Genomic DNA, 19,161 nt, shown 5'->3' on the forward strand with positions numbered 1-19,161 from the left:
CCACCGCGGGGCGGGGCGGGGCGCAGGCTCCGCGGCTCCGGGACCGCGCGCTCCTGGAAGCACCACCCGCTCCTCCGCGGCGCGGGCCCCTAGAGGAGCCTCCCAGGCTTCCTGGCCGCCTGCCTGGCCCGCGGCCGCCTCCTCCTTCCCCAGCCCTGCGGGGCCTGCCGCAGTCGCAGGCAGCGGAGCAGCGCGGAGCGCCCAGGTACCGAGCGCGGGCGGGAGCGGGGCCGGGGACCCCGCGGCCGCGCGGCCGCTGCTGCTGCTCCTGTCCCGGCGGGCCGGCCGGGCATCCTCCCGCACGCCGCAGGGGGCCGTAGTCGCCCAAGCCCGGGCTGCCTCTGCGTCGGCTCAGAGACCTGCTTTCTCCACCGAGGGCTTTGCTCTGGCCCGGCCCCCGCCCTGCCATCCCAAGTGACCGCGGCTCCCCACCTAGCGCCCAGGTACAGCCACCTGCCGCGGAAGGGGCTGCCCCCTGCGGAGCGCGTTCGTTCGTCCCAGCTCCCGGCTCCTCAGGTCCCCGCCCCAGGCACGCGTCCCCGCCTCTCCCTTCCCGCCCTCCCATCTAGGGTGCTCTGCCCCCTCCCGTTCAACCTCCCAGCCACCTGCAGTCCGTGATTTCCCGCCCGCTCTCTATGGGGGACTCTGCACCTCATCAGGTACCCCCTTCCAAATCCCTACCGTTTGCTCCGTGTCCCCACCTCACACCATATAACCCCTCTCCATCTTCCTTGGCTCGTTGCCCCTTGACCTAGTGCCCCTGTCCCTCTCTTCCCCCCAGACCCCTGGTGGCAGTCCGTTCTCACCGACGACGCCCACCCAGCCTCTGCTCAGGTCCCTCCCTTTGGCCTCCCGCGCATCCCACCGCGTCCTCCGGAGCCCCTCGGGCCTGACGTCCTCGCCCTCCGCCCCCCGCCCCCATGGTCCCCGAGCCCGGCCCCGCCAACCACAGCACCCCGGACTGGGGGTCGGGGCCGCCGTCGCACCCCGCGGGCAGCGGCTGGGTGGCGGCCGCGCTGTGCGTGGTCATCGTGCTGACGGCGGCGGCCAACTCGCTGCTCATCGTGCTCATCTGCACGCAGCCGGCGCTGCGCAACACGTCCAACTTCTTCCTGGTGTCGCTCTTCACGTCGGACCTGATGGTGGGGCTGGTGGTGATGCCGCCCGCCATGCTGAACGCGCTGTACGGGCGCTGGGTGCTGGCGCGCGGCCTCTGCCTGCTCTGGGCCGCCTTCGACGTGATGTGCTGCAGCGCCTCCATCCTCAACCTCTGCCTCATCAGCTTGGACCGCTACCTGCTCATCCTCTCGCCGCTGAGCTACAAGCTGCGCATGACGCCGCCGCGCGCCCTGGGGCTCGTCCTGGGCGCCTGGAGCCTGGCCGCGCTCGCTTCCTTCCTGCCCCTGCTGCTGGGCTGGCACCAGCTGGGCCGCGCGCGGGCCCCTGCCCCGGGCCAGTGCCGCCTGCTGGCCAGCCTGCCCTTTGTCCTCGTGGCGTCGGGCCTCACCTTCTTCCTGCCCTCCGGCGCCATCTGCTACACCTACTGCAGGATCCTGCTGGCGGCACGCAAGCAGGCGGTGCAGGTGGCCTCGCTCACGACCGGTGCCGCCGGCCAGGCCTTGGAGACGCTGCAGGTACCTGGGACGCGCAGGGAGGCCCGGGCTTGGGGGATGGAGAGCCATGAGCAGCCTCTGGGTGCCCACAGGGCATCCGTCACTTAATATATACCTTTGCTGGTGACCTCCAAGTGGCCATTTCCAACACACCCGACTCTTCTGCGCTCTAGACTCAGTGCTGACTGTCCCCAGGACAGCTCCGCCAGCATGCGGGGTTGGCTTCCGGAAGGTAACATGGGCCAAGGGAATTCTGGGTGTCCCCCCCCCCACCTGCTCCTCTCCCTGTCTTTCCCATCACGGCAAGTGGGCACATCAGGGCATCACCCCACAGAAACTTAGGAATAATTTCTCTCCCTCATGCTCATGGGGTTCATTATCAAGGCCTGTTGGTGCTGTCCTCCCGAACTCGCCCCACCTCTAAGGCCACCCTTCTGGCAGCCCACCATTGCTTCTTTCCCGGAAGCCGTCACTAGTCTCCTGCCGGCTTCCCCGGCTTCCACTCCACACTCACTCGGGTCGACTCTCTGCCCGGGAGCCAGCGCTTGACAAAACAGAAGTGGTCCTGTCTCTCTTAAGATAAAAGCGGAGACCCCTGTCGGGATCCGGCCTGGGAATGTGCCTCTACCAAGCTCTCCAGCTTCACCTCCTCCCCTTGCCTTCACCAGCCCTTCCGATGTTTCTGGAAGGCACCGGATTGTGGTCGGTGTCCAGGACTTGGCCTCGCTGTTCCCTCTCTGCCTGGCTGGCTCTTCCCCTGGGGCTGTCCTGCCTGCCTCCTTTTCAGCTCACAGGTCACCTCTCCCCAGCGTCTGTCCCGGACCACCCTGTCTGCAGACCGTCTAAGCTTCCTCACCCTGTTATTCTCTATCCCAACCGCAGGTTTATGTGTCGACTTGGTCATTGTCTAGCTCCCCCACGAGAGTGTAAGCTGGGCGCATCCGGTGTGGTTTTGATCCTCATGGTACATTCTGGGTGCTCACTAATGACTTGTGAGTGCTAAGGCCCTGCGGTGACTGGAGTGGGGTTGTCTGCTCTTGTCACTCGGACCATATGGCACCCGAGTCTGACTGTCCATAGTTCTAAACCCCCAAAGAATGGGGCTTTAGCTTGACCAGGCCTGAGGCACAGAGAATTAGGGGGCAGGCCCCGAGGAAGGCTTCTCCGGTCTTGATGTAGCCCCAGGGGGAGGAGCCTCTTGCAGGATGGGAGGTACTGGGGGTTTGTGTGGATGGTGGGGGGTGGCTGAAAGGCAGGCCTTGGGAGCAGCTTGCCTGACAACCCCCGACCCCCAGGCCCTGCGTCCTGGAGCTGCAGCTGCCCTATCAACCAGGGGGTCAGGCCTTCAGGGAACCCGAAGTCAAGGCTGCAGTCCTACTCCCTCCCTCTGTCTGTGCACACTGGAGAACATTCCTGAATCCCAGTAGGTGGCTGTGACTCTCACTTGGTTCTCCAGCAGTAGAAAGGCTGCCCTGAGCCATGCACCCTCTCCCCCTGGGTTCTTGTAAAGGAGCGTTTCCCAAACTGGAGGCATCTGGAACCACGTGGGACTTTCTGCCTTCTCTCCACCCACCCACGCGCCTCAGGGGCTCCCTTCTTCTGCATTTTGCATATTTCTCTCCGCTGCCTCACTTATCTTTTTCCTTCCATGCCTTGGTTTAGAAAGGACCCTTCTTATCTCTTCCGGAAATGGAAACTCGGTACCTTGGCCACAAACAGAAGCTGCCGCGCACTCTTCAGGAACCCCAGCTGTGTTGCTGGAGTTCGGAGGGGAGGTCCGAGGGGCCCAGCCCCAGGCCCGCTTTCTCTTTGGTGCTAGCGGGTTGTTAAAGACTGAGCGGCATCAACACCCACTTTCTCTTGACACAACCAGAAAAGGAGCTGGGAGAGTGCTGGAAAAGTCTCATGTTGTCGCTCCGTCATTGAGTTCTCTTACGGGTCATCTTATGCTCCTGTGCCTCGGGGAGCTCTGCGCGAGTGACCAAGGATATGAGGAGGTGGCTGTTCTTGGTGAGGTTGGGGTGGGGTGGAACGGGTCTGGATTCTCCGTGCCAGTGGTACCCGTGACACAATTTCTGTCCCTGAGGCTAACTGGCTGGTGGCAGGATTGGACCTGAGACTGTGGCCCGGAGCCCCGGGGTGCCGACCGCCGCAGTCCCACGGTTTCTCTGTGCCTGCCATGTACTGACACTGGGCTAAGCTTGTCCTCCAAACACCCACCATCATCCCTATGGGGCAGATGGGGAGACTGGGGTTCCGAGAGAGGGAGGGGTCTGACCCCACCACTTCCCAACCACTCAGCTCCTTAGCCAGCCTCCTATACGCCTGCTTTCTTTATTGTCGGCTCAACTGCCAGCATTTGGGGATTTTGTTCCTGGAACACGGCCTCTCCTCCATTTTCCTGGGTTACAACCCCTTTCCTCCCACCCAAGCTGGCCTGTCCCAGAACCTAGGCTTCCAGCCGGGCAGCGGAAGCTCCAGTGCCTGGACTAAAGGTACTGATGAAAATGAACACAACTTGGGGGGCCTTGGACCCCTTTCCTCCAGTCCTCAGCCCTGCTTAGCCCTGAGCTCCCTTCCCCAGTCCGGCTGCTAGCTTCTCCGCAGGGGACAGGTGGGGGCACATGGGTTTCGGAAGCCCCAGCTCCGGTTTGAGGACATGGTAACTGAGCAGGCTCGAGTATTTTAATCGCTCCTCCCCGCCCCGCCCCCTACATCGGCCTCGTTGTGTGAACTGGCTTTTCAGAAGCCACTGGTTAGCTCGGCGGTCTCAGCCAGGGCTTCGTGGCCCTGCGGCTGTGAGGTAGGGGTCTCCCTGCCAGCTGCAGCAGAGACTGGGCTGGGATGAAGAGCGGGGCATGGGGAGAGTGGCTTCAGAGTGAGTGAGATGCCGCCAGTGTAGGGGAGAGAGGGAGAGAGAGACGTGCAGAGATCTGTGCCGGGGCGGGACGCCGCTTGTCCTCGGGAGGGACCAGTGGGGGAGGTCAGTGATGGAGAGCAGCAGGGGAGAAGGAGGTCTGCCGGGTGTTTGCCTCCCCAGCCTCTTTGTCTCTGCGTCAGGACCTGTGCCTTTGGTTCGCAGCCCTTTACCCGCCGCCTCCCTCTGCACATCCTCTTCCTCCCCTTTTCCCACCCTTCTCCCCTCCAGGTCCACCTCGCCTGCTTCTCCGCCTTCTACATCTTCCCATCTGCCTCTCCCCCTTCTCTCCATCAGCCCCCCCCCCCCGCCTCCTCCGCCAGCCTTTTCCACCCTCCTTCACCCAGCTCCGCATCACTTTGTCTTAGCGATCTGTCTTCCCTTCCATTGCTGTCCTTCCTCCTCAGAGGAGGAGGCTGTGATCACAGAAATATCTCAGAGGGGGAGGAGGGGGCTGAGCTGGGGAGAGGCTGACAGAGCAGCGAGGCTGAGCATGGCAGACTGGGCTGCTGATGGGAACAAGGGGGTCCGGGGCAGCCAGGGCTGGCTGTAGGAGCTTGGGCATCTGGCTGGTCAGGGGTTCAAATCCTGCTTCCAGCACTGCTGATGACTTTGGACAAGCCACTCAGCTCCCACTACCCCAGGAGCAATGCTACTTATGACTTGGGGCTGTTTGAAGGATTGGCGAGACGACGTATGTCAGCCTGGCACACACTAGGTGCTCAGCATGTGTTTGTTCCTCCTCTTTCCTCTCGGTGGTGAGATACGTGGTTTTGGAGAAGTCATCCCTCGGAGTGTCTTTAGGGGGAAGAAAAAAAAAAAAACCTTCGTTGCTGCCAATAACAGCATCATCACCAGAATCAAAGAGCTGAGCCGGACTCTAACAACAGAAATGCTGGCTGACGCTTTTGTGGGGCTTACTGAGTGCCAGGCTCTGATCAGCTGACTCTGTGCGTGCTACCTTCGCTAGTCCTTACTACAACCCTGTGGGGCGGATGCCCCTGTGATGGCCATTTTACAGATGAGAAAGCTGAGGCACAGAGAGGTGAAACTCCTTGCCTGGGGTCACACAACCAGTTAGTAACAGAGCCAGGATTTGAAACCAGACGGTCTGGCTCCAGAGTCTGTCTTAGAACCCTCACACTACAAGTAGGTGATTATAAAAATTTTGAATTATACAGGGGAATACATAAATACACTTTAAAATAAAAATCCAGAGGGTGCCTGTCTGGCTCAGTTGATAGACCATGTGGCTCTTGATCTTGGGGTCCTGAGTTCAAGCCCCACCTTGGGTGTAGAACCTACTTAAAAAAATAGATAAAAAATTTTAAAACTATCCAGCCATAGAGATAAGGTGAAAGAACCTCCCAAGTCCAACCCAGCCACCTTCGATTCCTAGGGATATTCTTACTGATTTAGGATGTGTCTTTCCACTCCTGTGTGTGTGTGTGTGTGTGTGTGTTTCCATGTTTGTTTATGTATCCAAAGAGACTTAGTGCTTTGTTTTGTGTATTTTTTTTTGTTTTGTGTATTTTTTTATTTTTATTTTTTTACTTAAAAATATTTTTTGAAGATTTTATTTATTTATTTGAGAGAGAGCGAGTGAGAGCGTGAATGCACACAAGCTGGGGAGAGGGAGAAGCAGGCTCCCCGCTGAGCACGGAGCCCAAGGCGGGACTTGATCCCATGATTCTGGGATCATGACCCGAGCTGAAGGCAGATGCCTAACCAACTGAGCCACCCAGGCGCCCCTGTTTTGTGTAATTTTAAAGCAAATGGAGTCCTGTTGTACCTACCATTTTGAAACTTGCCATTACCACTTAATATTGGTATTATGTCTTGGAGATCTCATCATTTGACCAATTATATTCTTGGCTCCCGGGGAGGCACTGCCAGCCTGTCACCCAGGCAGCTGCCCTCGGCAAACAACAGCACATGGCCACAAGGGCAGAGAGAAGTGGGCAGTTGCAGCTGGCATGAGCTAGACCTCAGGGTGAGGCCGGCGGCTGCCACTGGCTTCTGCCCCATGAGGGCCTCTGTGACAGTGCTGGGGTTTCTGTAACCCCCCGCATGCAAGCAATTTCTGGAGCTAGGAATGCAGTTTCTGTGGCTAGGAATGCAATTTCTGAAGCTAGGAATGACTTTGAATCCCAACTCAGCCCTTATCTGCTGTGTGGCTACGGGCAAGTTCTTTTGCCTCTCTGAACCTTATCGGCAAAATGGGGATATTAATACCTACTTCGCGTCAAGGCTGAATGGCACGAGGAAGATCAGATGCTGACACACAGTAGTGCTCCTTAAATGCGGACAAAGTGCCGATTGGGGTCACTTGGAGTGCTTTGCTTTGAGGCCTTGTGCTGGGACAGTATGACCTGGGGAAGGTGCCCTATCCTCTCTGGGCCTTCTCTCTTCCCTTCTGCTTGTGTTCTTGGGTTAAATCTTTGGGGGAGAAGAAGAGAAAGAAAACCCCAGGTTTTTCCCAGGAAGATTCCTAGAGAGGGAACCTGAGGCCATCTTTAATCCCTTCTCTGGAGCTCCTTTCCCAGTGATTGCCTCCCATCCAGATATCTCTCCAGGGTCTCAATTCCCCAGTGCCCTAGAGCTCTGACAAGATCAGGGCTGTCTCTTGCCCCGCCCAGGTTGCCAGAGGTCAGGGGGGTACCGGCGTGAGTGGCTTCTCTGGAGATGGTAGCTCCCTCTTTCCCTATCATCTGTCCCCATCGATGGCAGCAATGTGAGAGCATGGAAGATCTTTGGGGGAAGCAGGAGGCTCTCCAAGCTGACCATGATGGGGCCACAGGAGCCATACAGAGTCTACCCTGGGAGGGAGAAAAGGAGACAATGAAAGAGAAGAGCAGAGCCTTTCTCCCTCCCTAGTTACAGCATGGTGAGTCAGAGCGTTTGTCCTGACATCTGTGCTGCTTTGGAGAGGCTGAGCTGCTAGCAGAAGGACGGGGCTCCTGAGGGTGCTCAAAATTTCCCCAGCCTCCAACACACAGCACTGAACCGACCTCAGGGCTACTGTGTATGTAGCACTTAACTCCACGTCAGGCACTGTGCATGCATTTATTATCCAAAGCCTCGCAACGACTCCACAAGCTGAGTATTGTTTTTCCCATTTTACAGATGTGGAAACAGAGACTGTCTCAAGATCACAGAGCGAGTAAGTGGTAGAGGCATGACTTGAAGCCAGATCACTTGTCTTACAAGTCCAGCTCTTGCCTCCGCACAAGGCGGCCCCACCAAGACGGAGGGGAGAAATCAAAGGCTTCTCTTAGGCTGTGCTTTGTGAATTTGTCCTTGGTATTCATATAACCAGATTTCACCTGGATAAACATACTGAGAGGTGGGAGTTACAGTGTGCTTCAACTCCCCACTCCTGCCTACCGCCATTCTAGCCTCCTTAATCTTAAAGATAGATAGCATCTACCTGGGCTTTCAGCACCATGGACAGGACACCAAAGGGGAGGCAGGGAGAGATGGGCAGGGCTGAAAGGGGGCATTTCTGCGCCAGAGCCGGGTGGGGGTTTGGCTTTGGTGCTCCCGGGACTAACACATCTTCTTGGCTTTGCCTCCTCCACCCCCTTTCCATCTGCGAAGGTTGCCTGGAAATCTGGTTCCCTTCCTGCCTCCTTCTGACTTTTTCAATTACTCTGTACTCAGCCCACCTCTGGCTCCCTCAAGAGCTAAGCTGGGCTCTCCTGCAGTATAGGAAATTTTAGAGGAGGAACACCTGGCTGGCTCAGTTGGAGGAACTTGCAACTGTGAGTTTGGGGCTGTGAGTTTGAGCCCCACGTTGGGTGTAGAGATTACTTAAAAATCTTTTTTGTTTAAGATTTTACTTATTTGGGGCACCTGGGTGGCTCAGTGGTTTAAGCCTCTACCTACTGCTCAGGTCATGATCTCAGGGTCCTGGGATGGAGCCCCACATGGGGCTCTCTGCTCAGCAGGGAGCTTTCTTCCCCCACCTCCTCTGTCTGCCTCTCTGCCTGCTTGTGATCTCTGTCTGTCAAATAAATAAATAAATAAATAAAATCTAAAAAAAAAAAATATTTTACTTATTTATTTGACAGACAGACAGACACACACACACACACACACATAAGTAGGCAGAGAGGCAAGCAGAGAGAGAGAGGGGTAAAGCAGGCTCCCTGCTGAGCAGAGAACTTGATGTGGGGCTTGATCCCAGGACCATGAGATCATGACCTGAACCAAAGGCAGAGGCTTTAACCCCCTGAGCCACCCAGGTGCCTCAAGTTTAATTAAAAATTTTAGAAAGAAAGAAAGGAAAAGAAAAGAAAGGAAGGAAAGAAGGAAGGAGAAAGAAAGAAAAAGAGTAGAGGAATCCCTCACTTCTAAAGGCCAGGCATGGCTCCAGGCTACACACATGACCTTTACATAGTTCAATGAACTGTGCATACCTTGGCATACTGGTATTTACTTAAATTATAAATGTAAGTTGGTCTCACTTTGTGTAAAACTAGTGTATGAAAATCCAAATTGATTACAACATGCACTTTAGAGGGGGGTTTCTATGTCCCAGCTTTTGTGGGCATTGGGGGTTTCGTGGCTGGGCCTCAAGGTGGTCTCTGAATCCACTGGAATTATGGGATGTTTCTTCCTTCTCTGTGTGTGCATGTGTAACAATTTATATGCTTTTTGTTTTCTGGGGAATTGTTTTGTAGATTGCATTGGATTCTCAGTGAGCTCAGGAGGTCGAAAAATTTGAGGTAAGAGCTGGAGAGAAGGATCGTCTAGTTCAGAGCTTTTTAGTGTTTTGGGACTGCTGGTCACCAGTCTGCAAACTCAAATTCTTTTTTTATTTTATAAGTGTCTTTTTTAAACAAAGATTTTATTTATTTATTTGACAAACAGAGATCACAAGTAGGCAGAGAGGCAGGCAGAGAGATTGAGAGAGAGAGAGAGAGAGAGAGAGAGAGAGAGGAGAAAGCAGGCTACCTGCCGAGCAGAGAGCCCAGTGTGGGGCTCCATCCCAGGACCACGGGATCATGACCTGAGCTGAAGGCAGAGGCTTTAACCCACTGAGCCATCCAGGTGCCCCAGCAAACTCAAATTCTAACCTCTTCATGCCTGCATCCCCTTCAACAGCAGTTGGGGGAAGCTCCTTTCTCCTTCTTTTCTTCCCCGTGCTCTAGCTCTTGAGGTCAATGTTTGGGAATGAAGATGTCTGTCAGTTCACAGTGTAATTTGAGTTGTTCAATGCCGAGGTCACTAGCACCCCTAGGAGTCTAAAATGGATTTATTGAAAACATATACTCCGTGCATGTGTTTTCAGAAAAGCACCGTATTCTGTGCGATGTAAGGGTAAGTGTGCAGGCAAAATCATTACTATCTTTACTCCCAAATATGAGGGAAATCTCTCTATGAAGAGATTGCCAGGACCTGGGCAGTGGCACGGCCTCTTTGGTCAAGTATGGTTTAATTGCAACTAGTTGTTGAAGGGTCAAAGGCTTTGTGTGGTGCTCGGGCTCGTGGCCACATGTGTTGACTTGTACTGAGTGTTGTCCTTGGCGAGGTGGGCAGGGGCTCCCCTGAACTGATAGTGTTGGCTTTGTCTTACTATCCTTCCTAAAACGCCTCGTGTCAGGGTCAGGGCTCAGTCTATTGCTGAACTCAAGCCACAGTCTGGGCTAAGGTTGGGATCAGTGCTCTCCAGGGTCGTGGCTCCGTTTGAGACCTTGGTTACACAGGTCTCAATCTATGGCAACTATCCGGGCTTAGTCTGGGACCCTGAGCAGGGCTTGGTTTCTTGTTGATGTTGGTGCATGGTCTAGAGCCAAGATCAAGGTTTGCTCTGGAGTCAAGGTCAGTTCTGCTGTTGGGGAATCTAGGGTTATATAGCTGGGCCTCGGTCAAGGATCAGAATGGCTCAGTTTATTGCTGGCACTAAGGCTCAGTCTAGAATTAGAATTGAGGCTTAGTCTGTGGCTGGGATTAGGGTCAGACTGGGGCTCTTCCTCAGGTAACTTATGGATGTGGCCTTCCTTCCACAGGTACCCAGGACCCCACGCCCGGCGATGGAGTCAGCTGATAGCCGACGTCTGGCCACCAAGCACAGCAGGAAGGCCTTGAAGGCCAGTCTGACACTGGGCATCCTGTTGGGCATGTTCTTTGTGACCTGGCTGCCCTTCTTTGTGGCCAACATAGCCCAGGTAATGCCACCCCAGGGGGCAGGTGGGTCCAGGCCTCGCTGGGGAGGCCCCGACCTGCACCCCAGCCCAGACATGGGGATAAGAGGAGGGTGGGCTGCCTCTCGGGGCATAGGTGTTTGTGGTGCCTCTCCCATCCATGCTGGCTGGGGTGGTCTGTGACCCTGCTCCGGGACCAAGCATGACGTACACCATCTCTCCAGGCTGTGTGCGACTGCATCTCCCCAGAACTCTTCGACGTTCTCACGTGGCTGGGTTACTGTAACAGCACCATGAACCCCATCATCTACCCACTCTTCATGCGGGACTTCAAGCGGGCCCTGGGCAGGTTCCTGCCATGTTCCTGCTGCCTTGGGGAGCGCCGTGCCAGCCTCGCCTCGCCCTCTATGCGCACCTCTCACAGCGGCCCCCGGCCGGGCCTGAGCCTGCAGCACGTGCTGCCTCTGCCCCGGCCACCTGACTCCAATTCTGACTCGGGCTCAGCTTCCGGTGGCTCCTCCGGCCTGCAGCGCACGGCCCAGCCCCTGCTGCCTAGAGAGGCCCCCACGGGAGCCCCCAGCCTTGGTCAGGGCTGCCGCGGTGGTCAGTTTCTTCAACATCGATCCCGTGGAGTCCCAGCTGCAGCTCCGTCCACTTGGGGCTCCCACGAACTGACCCGGGCTTGGAGCTGGTCGGTGGGGAGCTGTACTGGATAGAACCAAGTCCCCAAGGCCTTGGACCAGCTCTTGGCTAAGGCTGGGAGGCTGCGGGTATCCTGGGAGCCCTCGGAGGGTCAGCGGGGGCACTAAGCCAGCTCCCACTGCCCCCCCTGGGGGGGGGAAATAGCTGGTTCAGACGGTTTTCTCCAGGATGCCTCACTGCCGAGTAAAACCTGTGCGTGTGTGTGGAGGTGGCTGGGGGACTCTGGCAGAGGGGAAAAGGACTTCTCGGTTCAACTTAGGGTGAAGACAATCATCTTTGACATTTCATGAGAGTGTAGGGGAGGGATGCCTCTGCTTGCAGAGGTGGATGAGGGCTGGGCTGGCTCCCTCATTCCTCAAAGTGTAGTCCTCGGGCCACCAGCATTTGTGTCACCTCCTTGGAGTTTGTTACAAATGCACACCCTGACACCTCCCCCCACCACCCCAAGACCTGCTGCGTCAGAACCTGCATGTTAGCAAGAGCCCCCGGTGAACTGTGCCCAGTGTAGTTTGAGACGTGCAGGTTTGGATGATCTTTAACTGTGAGGATGAGGATGTTCAGTCGGGACAGCGTCTTGGGGCGGGGTGGGTGGGTTGTGTGTGGAGCCGCACAGAACCTGACCCAGGAGTCAGGAAGACAGAAATCTGAATCTCTGCTCCAGTACTCGCCAGCTCTTGCACAGGTCCCTTAACCTGAGTCTGGTGTTCCATGTACAAGTGGGGGTAACAATGCCTGATCATAGGGTGTCACGAGAATTAGGAGAGCACGTACAGACTACCCAGCACCCACAAGGAGTGCTGTAGGTGATACCTGCGGTTGTCAAACTCCCGGGCTTCCAGCCCCCGTGGCCTCTCGCTGTGGGCCAGAAAGGGCTGTTTGTTCCCCATTTTTCCCGTTTCCCTCCTCCTCTTCAGGCCTGGCCCAGATCCCACCACCTGACTGCCCGTGGCTCCCCAGCTTCTTGCTCTGGATGCTGGGTGGAGCTCCCGTCCCCGCTCCCAGGCTGCTGCACCGTCTCTCCTGGAGAGCAAAGCAGGAGCTGGTAGTTTCTTGCTCAACACCAGGAATAGGTCTCCCTCCATCCTGGACTTCCTCGGGCCTGGAAGGGAACCAGCTGATGGGGATACATCAGCCCAGGGCCCCACCTCCCCCTGGCATTGCCTGGGTCAGCCAGGGAAACAGGACTGGAGCCTGCTTAGGAACGCAGAGTGGAGCACAAGAAGTTGGTGTGGGTTGCTGCCCTCACGCAGGTTGGTGAAGCCTGGCATAGGGTCCTGGGTCGTTTTTGAGGGGGACTCTTGGTTCCCACAGTTTACCTGCCATAAAGTCCTTTTAGGTCCGAGTCCCCCCGGATCCATCACCCCAAACTCCCAGGGAGCCGTCCACGCGTGGCCTGGCGCTCTCCTTGGTGCTGATTTGATTCAACTCTGGCCCCAGTCCCTGGCCACAGAGGGGCCGTGGTGCTCGTTGGGGCTTCCCCTCTGCCCCAGGCCTGCCTGTGTGGACTCTTAATAAACACTAGCTGAGGCAGTGACTGTGGTGTGGACTGGATTTGCCTGAGGGGCCCTGGGGTTGGAGAAGCAGCTGGTGAAGTGGGACGAGACCCTGGGCAACATGAGCTGTCTGGACTGGCAGAAGCGGTTCTATAAATATTTGTTGAATGAACAAGCAAACACACACACACACACACACACACACAATTCAGCTCTAATATTCTAGTTCCTTCTGCAGTCCTCCACTGGAATGCCTCCCCTGCCCCGCTCAGAGCTTGTCAATACTTCCTCTGCCTGGGTCCTAGCTTCCCCATCTGCACAATGGAAGACCACCATCTCTGGCCTCTCATTCAAGGACAGTGGAAGGAACCCAGGAAGAGGTTCCCAGGGATACAGATATAGTGGCCGAGAGCCGGGCTCTGGAGTCTGAGACTGACCAGTTGTGTGATCTTGAGCAGGTTAACTAACCTCTCTGGGTCTTAAGAACTTTCAGTTACATGAAGATAATAGCAGCACCTCATTAGGTTATTGGTAGGGTCAGCTGAGACAGTCCATGTAAGCACTCTGTTCTAAATTCTCAATTATTATTTATTATAAGCATTATCTCCCCTTCCTGCTTTAGGAAATTCTTCCCCTGTGTAATTCATCCTTGTCACCGGGCCCACTTCTCACCCATAGTGCATGCTGACTCAGCATATATTCAACATGCTGTGACACTTACATCCAGGGCGCCACATAGCTCAACTGGGAGGACCCTTCACATACATCCATGTGGTTCATGCTCGTGGGGTTCTGCAGTGCACAGCCTGCACGACTGTACAGGCACATCTGATTGCACATCCTCAGAGCAGTCAGCTGCTGGCTCCCCACCTGCACCCGCTCTGTAGGTGTATCAGTGGTGCCTGTGGGCTGGCGGGCAGCCCTGGCGTGTGGATGGAGGAGCAGGTATCTACCTGGATTTACTGGGGCTGGGGGAGCCCCCTGGGCCCCCAGATGGCCAGCCAGCCCCCACAGCTGTGGCCTGAAATACAGGAAGCCCAAGGCTGATAGGGTCCCTAGGGCTCTGAACTGTGCTGGTTGTCTCTGCAGGGCTCTGGCCTTGCTTCCTTGGGGAGCGGAAGCGGTCTAGTTTTGACTCCCCTCCTTCCAGTTCCTTTCTTTCCGGTCCCAAAGCTTTCAGCTTGGGAAAGGCACTGATGGAAATTCCGAGCTCATGTGGGGCAGCTTGTGGAGCGCTAAGGGAGTGCTACATGGAGGAACCTGGGAAGGCAGCTCAAGTCCCCTTCCATGGTCAGTCCAGCCCTGGGCAAGGCCCCTGGGTCTCGCTGGCACAATCGGGGCAGCCCAGTGGGTTGGGGCCCATGCCGTGGCTGCAGATCTCGGCGCTCTCAGCCGGGCTGGCAGCGGCAGGAAGGGAGGGTCCTTCACACTGGTCCAGCCCTGTTGGCGCCTGGGCTTGGCTAGAGTCGGTAGATATGGCCAGTTTGGGGTTGTCTCCGGGTGTGGCCTTGTCCGATGAGGAGGCGGCTGCTGCCTGGTGATGCTGCCCTTGGGGCAGATTGCCTGGAGCCAGCAGGAGCCCTGTTTCATCCCAGCCTGGCTTGGTGGGGATGCCCACAGTCTTCAGGATGACTTCCATCTGCTTGGCATAGTCCAAGTGGCCGCTGACCTGCAGAAGGACAGTGAGTGAGGGCCCCGGGGGGCGGTGGTCAGAGCCCTGCCTTCCCCAAAGCACCCAGCTGAGCTCTCAGGCCTCACACTCTCCCTCAGTAGCCTCAGCCACCCGGTCACCAATGCCAGGACTCCAGCTCTCAGCGACTCTCAATCGAGTGGGGTGGGAAGCCTCTGGGTTCAGGACCACTCCAGAGTTCATTAAATAAAGGTGAAGGATGTTTCTCTATAAAATCTGGGTCCTTTGGCGCAGGAATCATCACTAAGACAAGGTTGAGAACTCAGAAAGGTCAACCTTCTTCCTCAAAGAGTAGAGATACCCCATTTTGTGCTGGGATGTGTCAATGCGTAAAAAGTAGGGGAGACTGAGAACATCCGATGCCTCCCGGTGATCATGGACAATGCCCCGCGCATAGTATGTCCTTAACACACTGTAGATGAATTTATTGGATACAGTCCGTTGACAGGAATTGGCTGCTGACTGGAGCTGAAGGAACTGAACCTTGGAGAGGCAAGGTCATATAGCTAGGTTGCCCGAGGTCATATAGCTAGGACGGGTCAGAGTTGGGTTTTAAATCTGGGCCTGTTCTCTTCACAGAAATGAGCTGGGGAGGGGAGCTTTGAAAACCACTGCCAGTTTACCAAAGAGGAAAGCAATGTCCAGAGAGGGACGTGGTTTGCTTAATGACACGACCTGTGAAGAGCAAAGCCCCATGGGGCTCGGGCGTGACATGATGTCTGGACAGTCTGCTCAGCTCAGATCTGCTCCTTAAATGCAGCCAAGAGCTCCCGCCACCAACGCGCCACCATCCCCGCACCCCAACGCTCAGTCCACAGGGTCTGCTTCAGTGCCAGAGGCAAGCGCAAGACAGAACATTCCTTTTTGTTTAGAAAGAAGGGTGAGGGGAAACGCTGGGGACACTTCGGGAACCACACGAACCACACAAAGGCTCTGTTGATAACACCTGCATTTCCATTTGAATCACAAATCACTCTGAGTTATTCAAATGAGTTTTCAAGAACGCAAGAAGACAATTCCCCATACGGTTTTGTTATTTTCTCATAACCAGAGCCTGCTGACTTCTCCTTCCTCCCCCCGCCCCCCCCCTTTTTAAAAGATTTTATTTATTTGAGAGAGAGAGAGAGAGAAAGAGACAACACAAGCAGGAGGGGCAGAGGGAAGAGGGAGAGAGAGAGAATCCCAAGCAGACTCCACGCCGCGTGCTAAGCTTGACACGGGGCCCAATCTCACGACCCTGAGACCTTGACCTGAGCTGAAACCAAGAGTCAGACACTCGACCGACAGTGCCACCCAGGCGCCCCTCGTTCTGTTCTTCACAAATGCTTTTAAACGGTGTTCAGTGAACACAGACCCGTACACACCCATACGAGGGACTTTTTAGATCCCTGGGTTCAGGTCAAGGGGGCAGTGTCTTCCCGCAGAGGGTGGACATTACTGACTGTGAGGCACTAGAAAGAACTTAAGCTTGGCATCAGAGAAACAGGGGCTCCAGCCTCAGCTTTCTCTTACTAGTAACTGGATGAGGCCTTACCATGTCCTGAATTCCAGCGTCTCCATCTGTAAAATGAGAATCAGGAAAGTCTGCTACAAGGGTTCAAGGGTCCAGCACTTTGTAGGAATCAGCATATGCGACTTCTAACTATTAAGCTCCATATATAGCCCAAAACACTTTCACGGGGAAGTTACCCAATTAGAATTAGTCATACCTACCTCACGGGGTGGGTGGGAAGAAATAATACACACAAACCATGAAGTATAGCACCTGGCGCATTACCAGTGCTGCACAAACCTGAGCTCCCTTGCCTCAGTGTTCTTGGAAGGGGCGATGGGGGACAAAGGACAGGGCCTCAGCAGGGCTGATCCATTTGGGAACCCAAAATGGCTGCTGAAGCTCTAGCCATCACATCTCAATTCCTGCCAGCAGAAACCTAGGCTCACAGGGACAGACAAGAACTGCTGAAGGGCTGGTGCTGGGCTGGGTGGAGGCAGACAGGACGGAAGGGAGATAATCGTGGGCACTGGCTATGAACCTGATTCCAGGTGGAAATCCCACCAGGCAGCTCTTCTAGAATGCACGGCTCTGGCCTTCCTTGGCTTCACGTTGGCCCACGTCTCGGCCAACCCTAGGCTCTGACCTGCCACTCTGAGAAGACGCAGGGGAACCACTCGTTGGCAGAGTTCCAGTTTTCCAGTTAGTCAAAGGGATGGGAGAGCCCAGGTGAGGCCAACTCATGAGTGGGAGCAGAATCTCTTCTCGGTGGCGGGAAGGACCATCTCCCCGGCTGTCTATGGAAATGGGCCACTCATCTGGATTCACACTGGGTGCCACTGGTGCTGAGAAGCCCTCCTCGACCTTCCCGTGCTGGCTAGGGACCGTCCCTGGGGCTCCCCGGTGACAGTGCTTGCCGTGCCCCGTCGTGCTCGTGCAAATGAGGGAGCGCAGGGGCCGCTTCCGACTCCCTTGGTGCCCACGACTGGCCCCGAGCAGCGCCACCTGTTGGCTGCCTTGCAAGGCACCGTAGGACTTGCCCAAACTGGGGCTGCTGTCCCCGCCTCCGCCTGCCACCAAATGCCTTCCAGGCCTATCAGGTCCCTTCAGGGCCCTTTCCCACTCCTGGGCCTCTGTGTCCCCATCCGTAAAACGGAGCCATTGAAGGCACCTGCACTGTGTGTGCGGGGGTGAGGAGTCCGGGAGCTGACACACGGGGCAGACTCCGTGACCCGGAGCTGGAGGTCACTGACGGCACACGGGAGCACTGTAGCAAGGAGCCTGGGCTCTGGTAGGCTCCCTGGGCTCCAGGCCTCACAGGCCGCCTCGGCTTGCACACCTGTACCGCAGCGCCGCTGTCCCTCCCTCACCGGATGCCGTGCGGGCTGACGACACGAGATCTCTAGTGCAGGCGCAGCGCCTGGTACGAGCCGGCTTTGTTATCATGAGTCTCTGCCTGGCCTTGGGCTAAGTTCTAGAAGTCAGATGGCATTTCCTTTGGGATATGAGGAGTCTGGAGACCCCCATGCTGGCTCTCCAGCCCTCCAGAAACCTCATGAGTTGGCCCCGAGGGTGGCGGCATCCCCCACCCGCTGCACCCCTGCCTCCGCCCGGGGGGAGGCCAACAGGCAGGTGGGTGGTCCAGCCTTCGTCTGCTCCATTCGCCCCCTTAGGAGATGGCCCCCGCCTGGCCACAACAGGGCCAGCCCCTCATTCTCTGCCGGCTCAGGCTTGTCCGAGGCCAGGAGCCACTGCAGATCACGTCTGCGACCACGTCCGAGCACATCTGGATCGGTGGCTGACGTGGGGCTGGTTCACGAAGGCTCGGCCCGTGTCGGTCCAGCAGGGAGAAGGCGACTGTGCAGGCCTCGGCTCTGAGCTCCGGGCATTGGCGTGCATCCCACAGCAGTAACTGAGGGCAACTCTCTTGCCAGGGGCCCCTCCTCCAGCAAGAATTCTCAAGAAAAACAGGAGGGCAGCACAAAGGCAATGCTAATTACCTCCAATTACCCAGAAGAGAAAGGCACTGCTTTTCGTGCTGTGCGCTCCTGATGTGTGACAAAGGGCTATGATCAGGTAAGAGCCGGGAAGCTGCCTCAACACAGCCTGACGGGTCTCAGGGGCAAAATGGGGTGGCAGGAGAGGAGGGAACTAGTGTTGAAATGAAGGCCTCTTAGGGGCCATGCGTCTTACATGTGCTGCTCTGGAAGGTGATTCCCTCCATTTCATAGATGAGAGAACTGAGGCACAGAGAGGTTAAGTCGCGGCCTGAAGTCATACAGCCAACACGCCAGCAGCAGAGCCTGGCCTCTCTGGAGCCAAAGCCTGTGCTCTTGCCACTGCCTCCTACTCAGGCTCTTCCCAGGGCAGAATGTGGGTCTTGTCCACGGCTATGTGGTGTTCAAAGGGAATTTCATTTATGAGCGTTTCTTCTAATCCTTTTTACTTTTGATTCAATAGGACAACGACCCCGGGACACAGGTTGTGAGGCCTTGCTCTTGTCCTGTGGTGTCGCGGTCTGGTCACTCATCTTACCTCACCCCGCAGGGAGGTGGACTGCACAGCCCTGGGCCTGGTGGCCAGCTGTGCTGGGGGCGGGGTCCAGGTGCCTAGCTCCACCCACCATCAAGGTGTGGGGCTTGGGCCAGCCAGGGCTGGGGGTCACTGGCGCAGGCTGCTTAGGAGCCTGGGGGGGTGGGTAAGGCCTGAGTCCTCCAGAATGCCCCTCCCTCGGGGCATTTTAGATGCCCATGGAGGGGTCTGGTCTGTCTGCTCTCACGCAAGGGGGTGCCTTGTGTGGAACCTGGGGGAACGGGGATGTGCTGGGAAGGGCTTGGCACTTGAGCACTGGCTGGCAGCCAACAACGTAGTAACTAGAAGCCCTCGGTTCTTGCTCTCATGGGCTGCTCGCATTGCAAGCATTTGCACTGGCCCAAGTCTGCCTGGGGACGCGACTACGGCTGAGTGCCCTCACCCTCCGGGTGGCTCACCGCTCTCCCACTGCCGGCCGTATCTCCCCGAGCAGGAGCGATGCCCACTGGCCTCAGGCCTGGGTTTGAGTCCTGCTTGGCCGTGTGCCCGCCGTGTGACCCTGGGCAAGTCCCT

At 56.6% G+C, this 19,161-nt stretch overlaps 2 protein-coding genes and 1 long non-coding RNA gene across 6 annotated transcripts in view; 2 read left to right on the top strand and 1 right to left on the bottom strand.

Annotated features, from left to right (window-relative positions):
• Positions 1–19,161, top strand: part of LOC309841513 — a 268,973-nt gene that overhangs the window by 141,008 nt on the left and 108,804 nt on the right. The window lies entirely within an intron of this gene.
• Positions 223–12,915, top strand: HTR6 (5-hydroxytryptamine receptor 6). The gene is given in 4 exon segments (XM_082684470.1): positions 223–1,634; positions 10,545–10,703; positions 10,904–11,242; positions 11,244–12,915. Coding segments are annotated over 4 exon segments (1,323 nt in total). The 5' UTR covers positions 223–920; the 3' UTR covers positions 11,355–12,915.
• The window catches only part of TMCO4 (transmembrane and coiled-coil domains 4), an 87,060-nt gene continuing 81,340 nt past the window's right edge, over positions 13,442–19,161 (bottom strand). For all 4 annotated transcript variants that reach the window (XM_082684463.1, XM_082684462.1, XM_082684464.1 and 1 more), the window contains one exon: positions 13,442–14,543. In XM_082684463.1, coding sequence (XP_082540589.1) covers positions 14,166–14,543 — 378 coding nt within the window. In that variant the 3' untranslated portion in view covers positions 13,442–14,165. The remainder of the gene's footprint in view (positions 14,544–19,161) is intronic.

Source organism: Mustela nivalis (genome assembly GCF_964662115.1).
Source record: "Mustela nivalis genome assembly, chromosome: 10".
NCBI classification, from domain to species: domain Eukaryota; kingdom Metazoa; phylum Chordata; class Mammalia; order Carnivora; family Mustelidae; genus Mustela; species Mustela nivalis.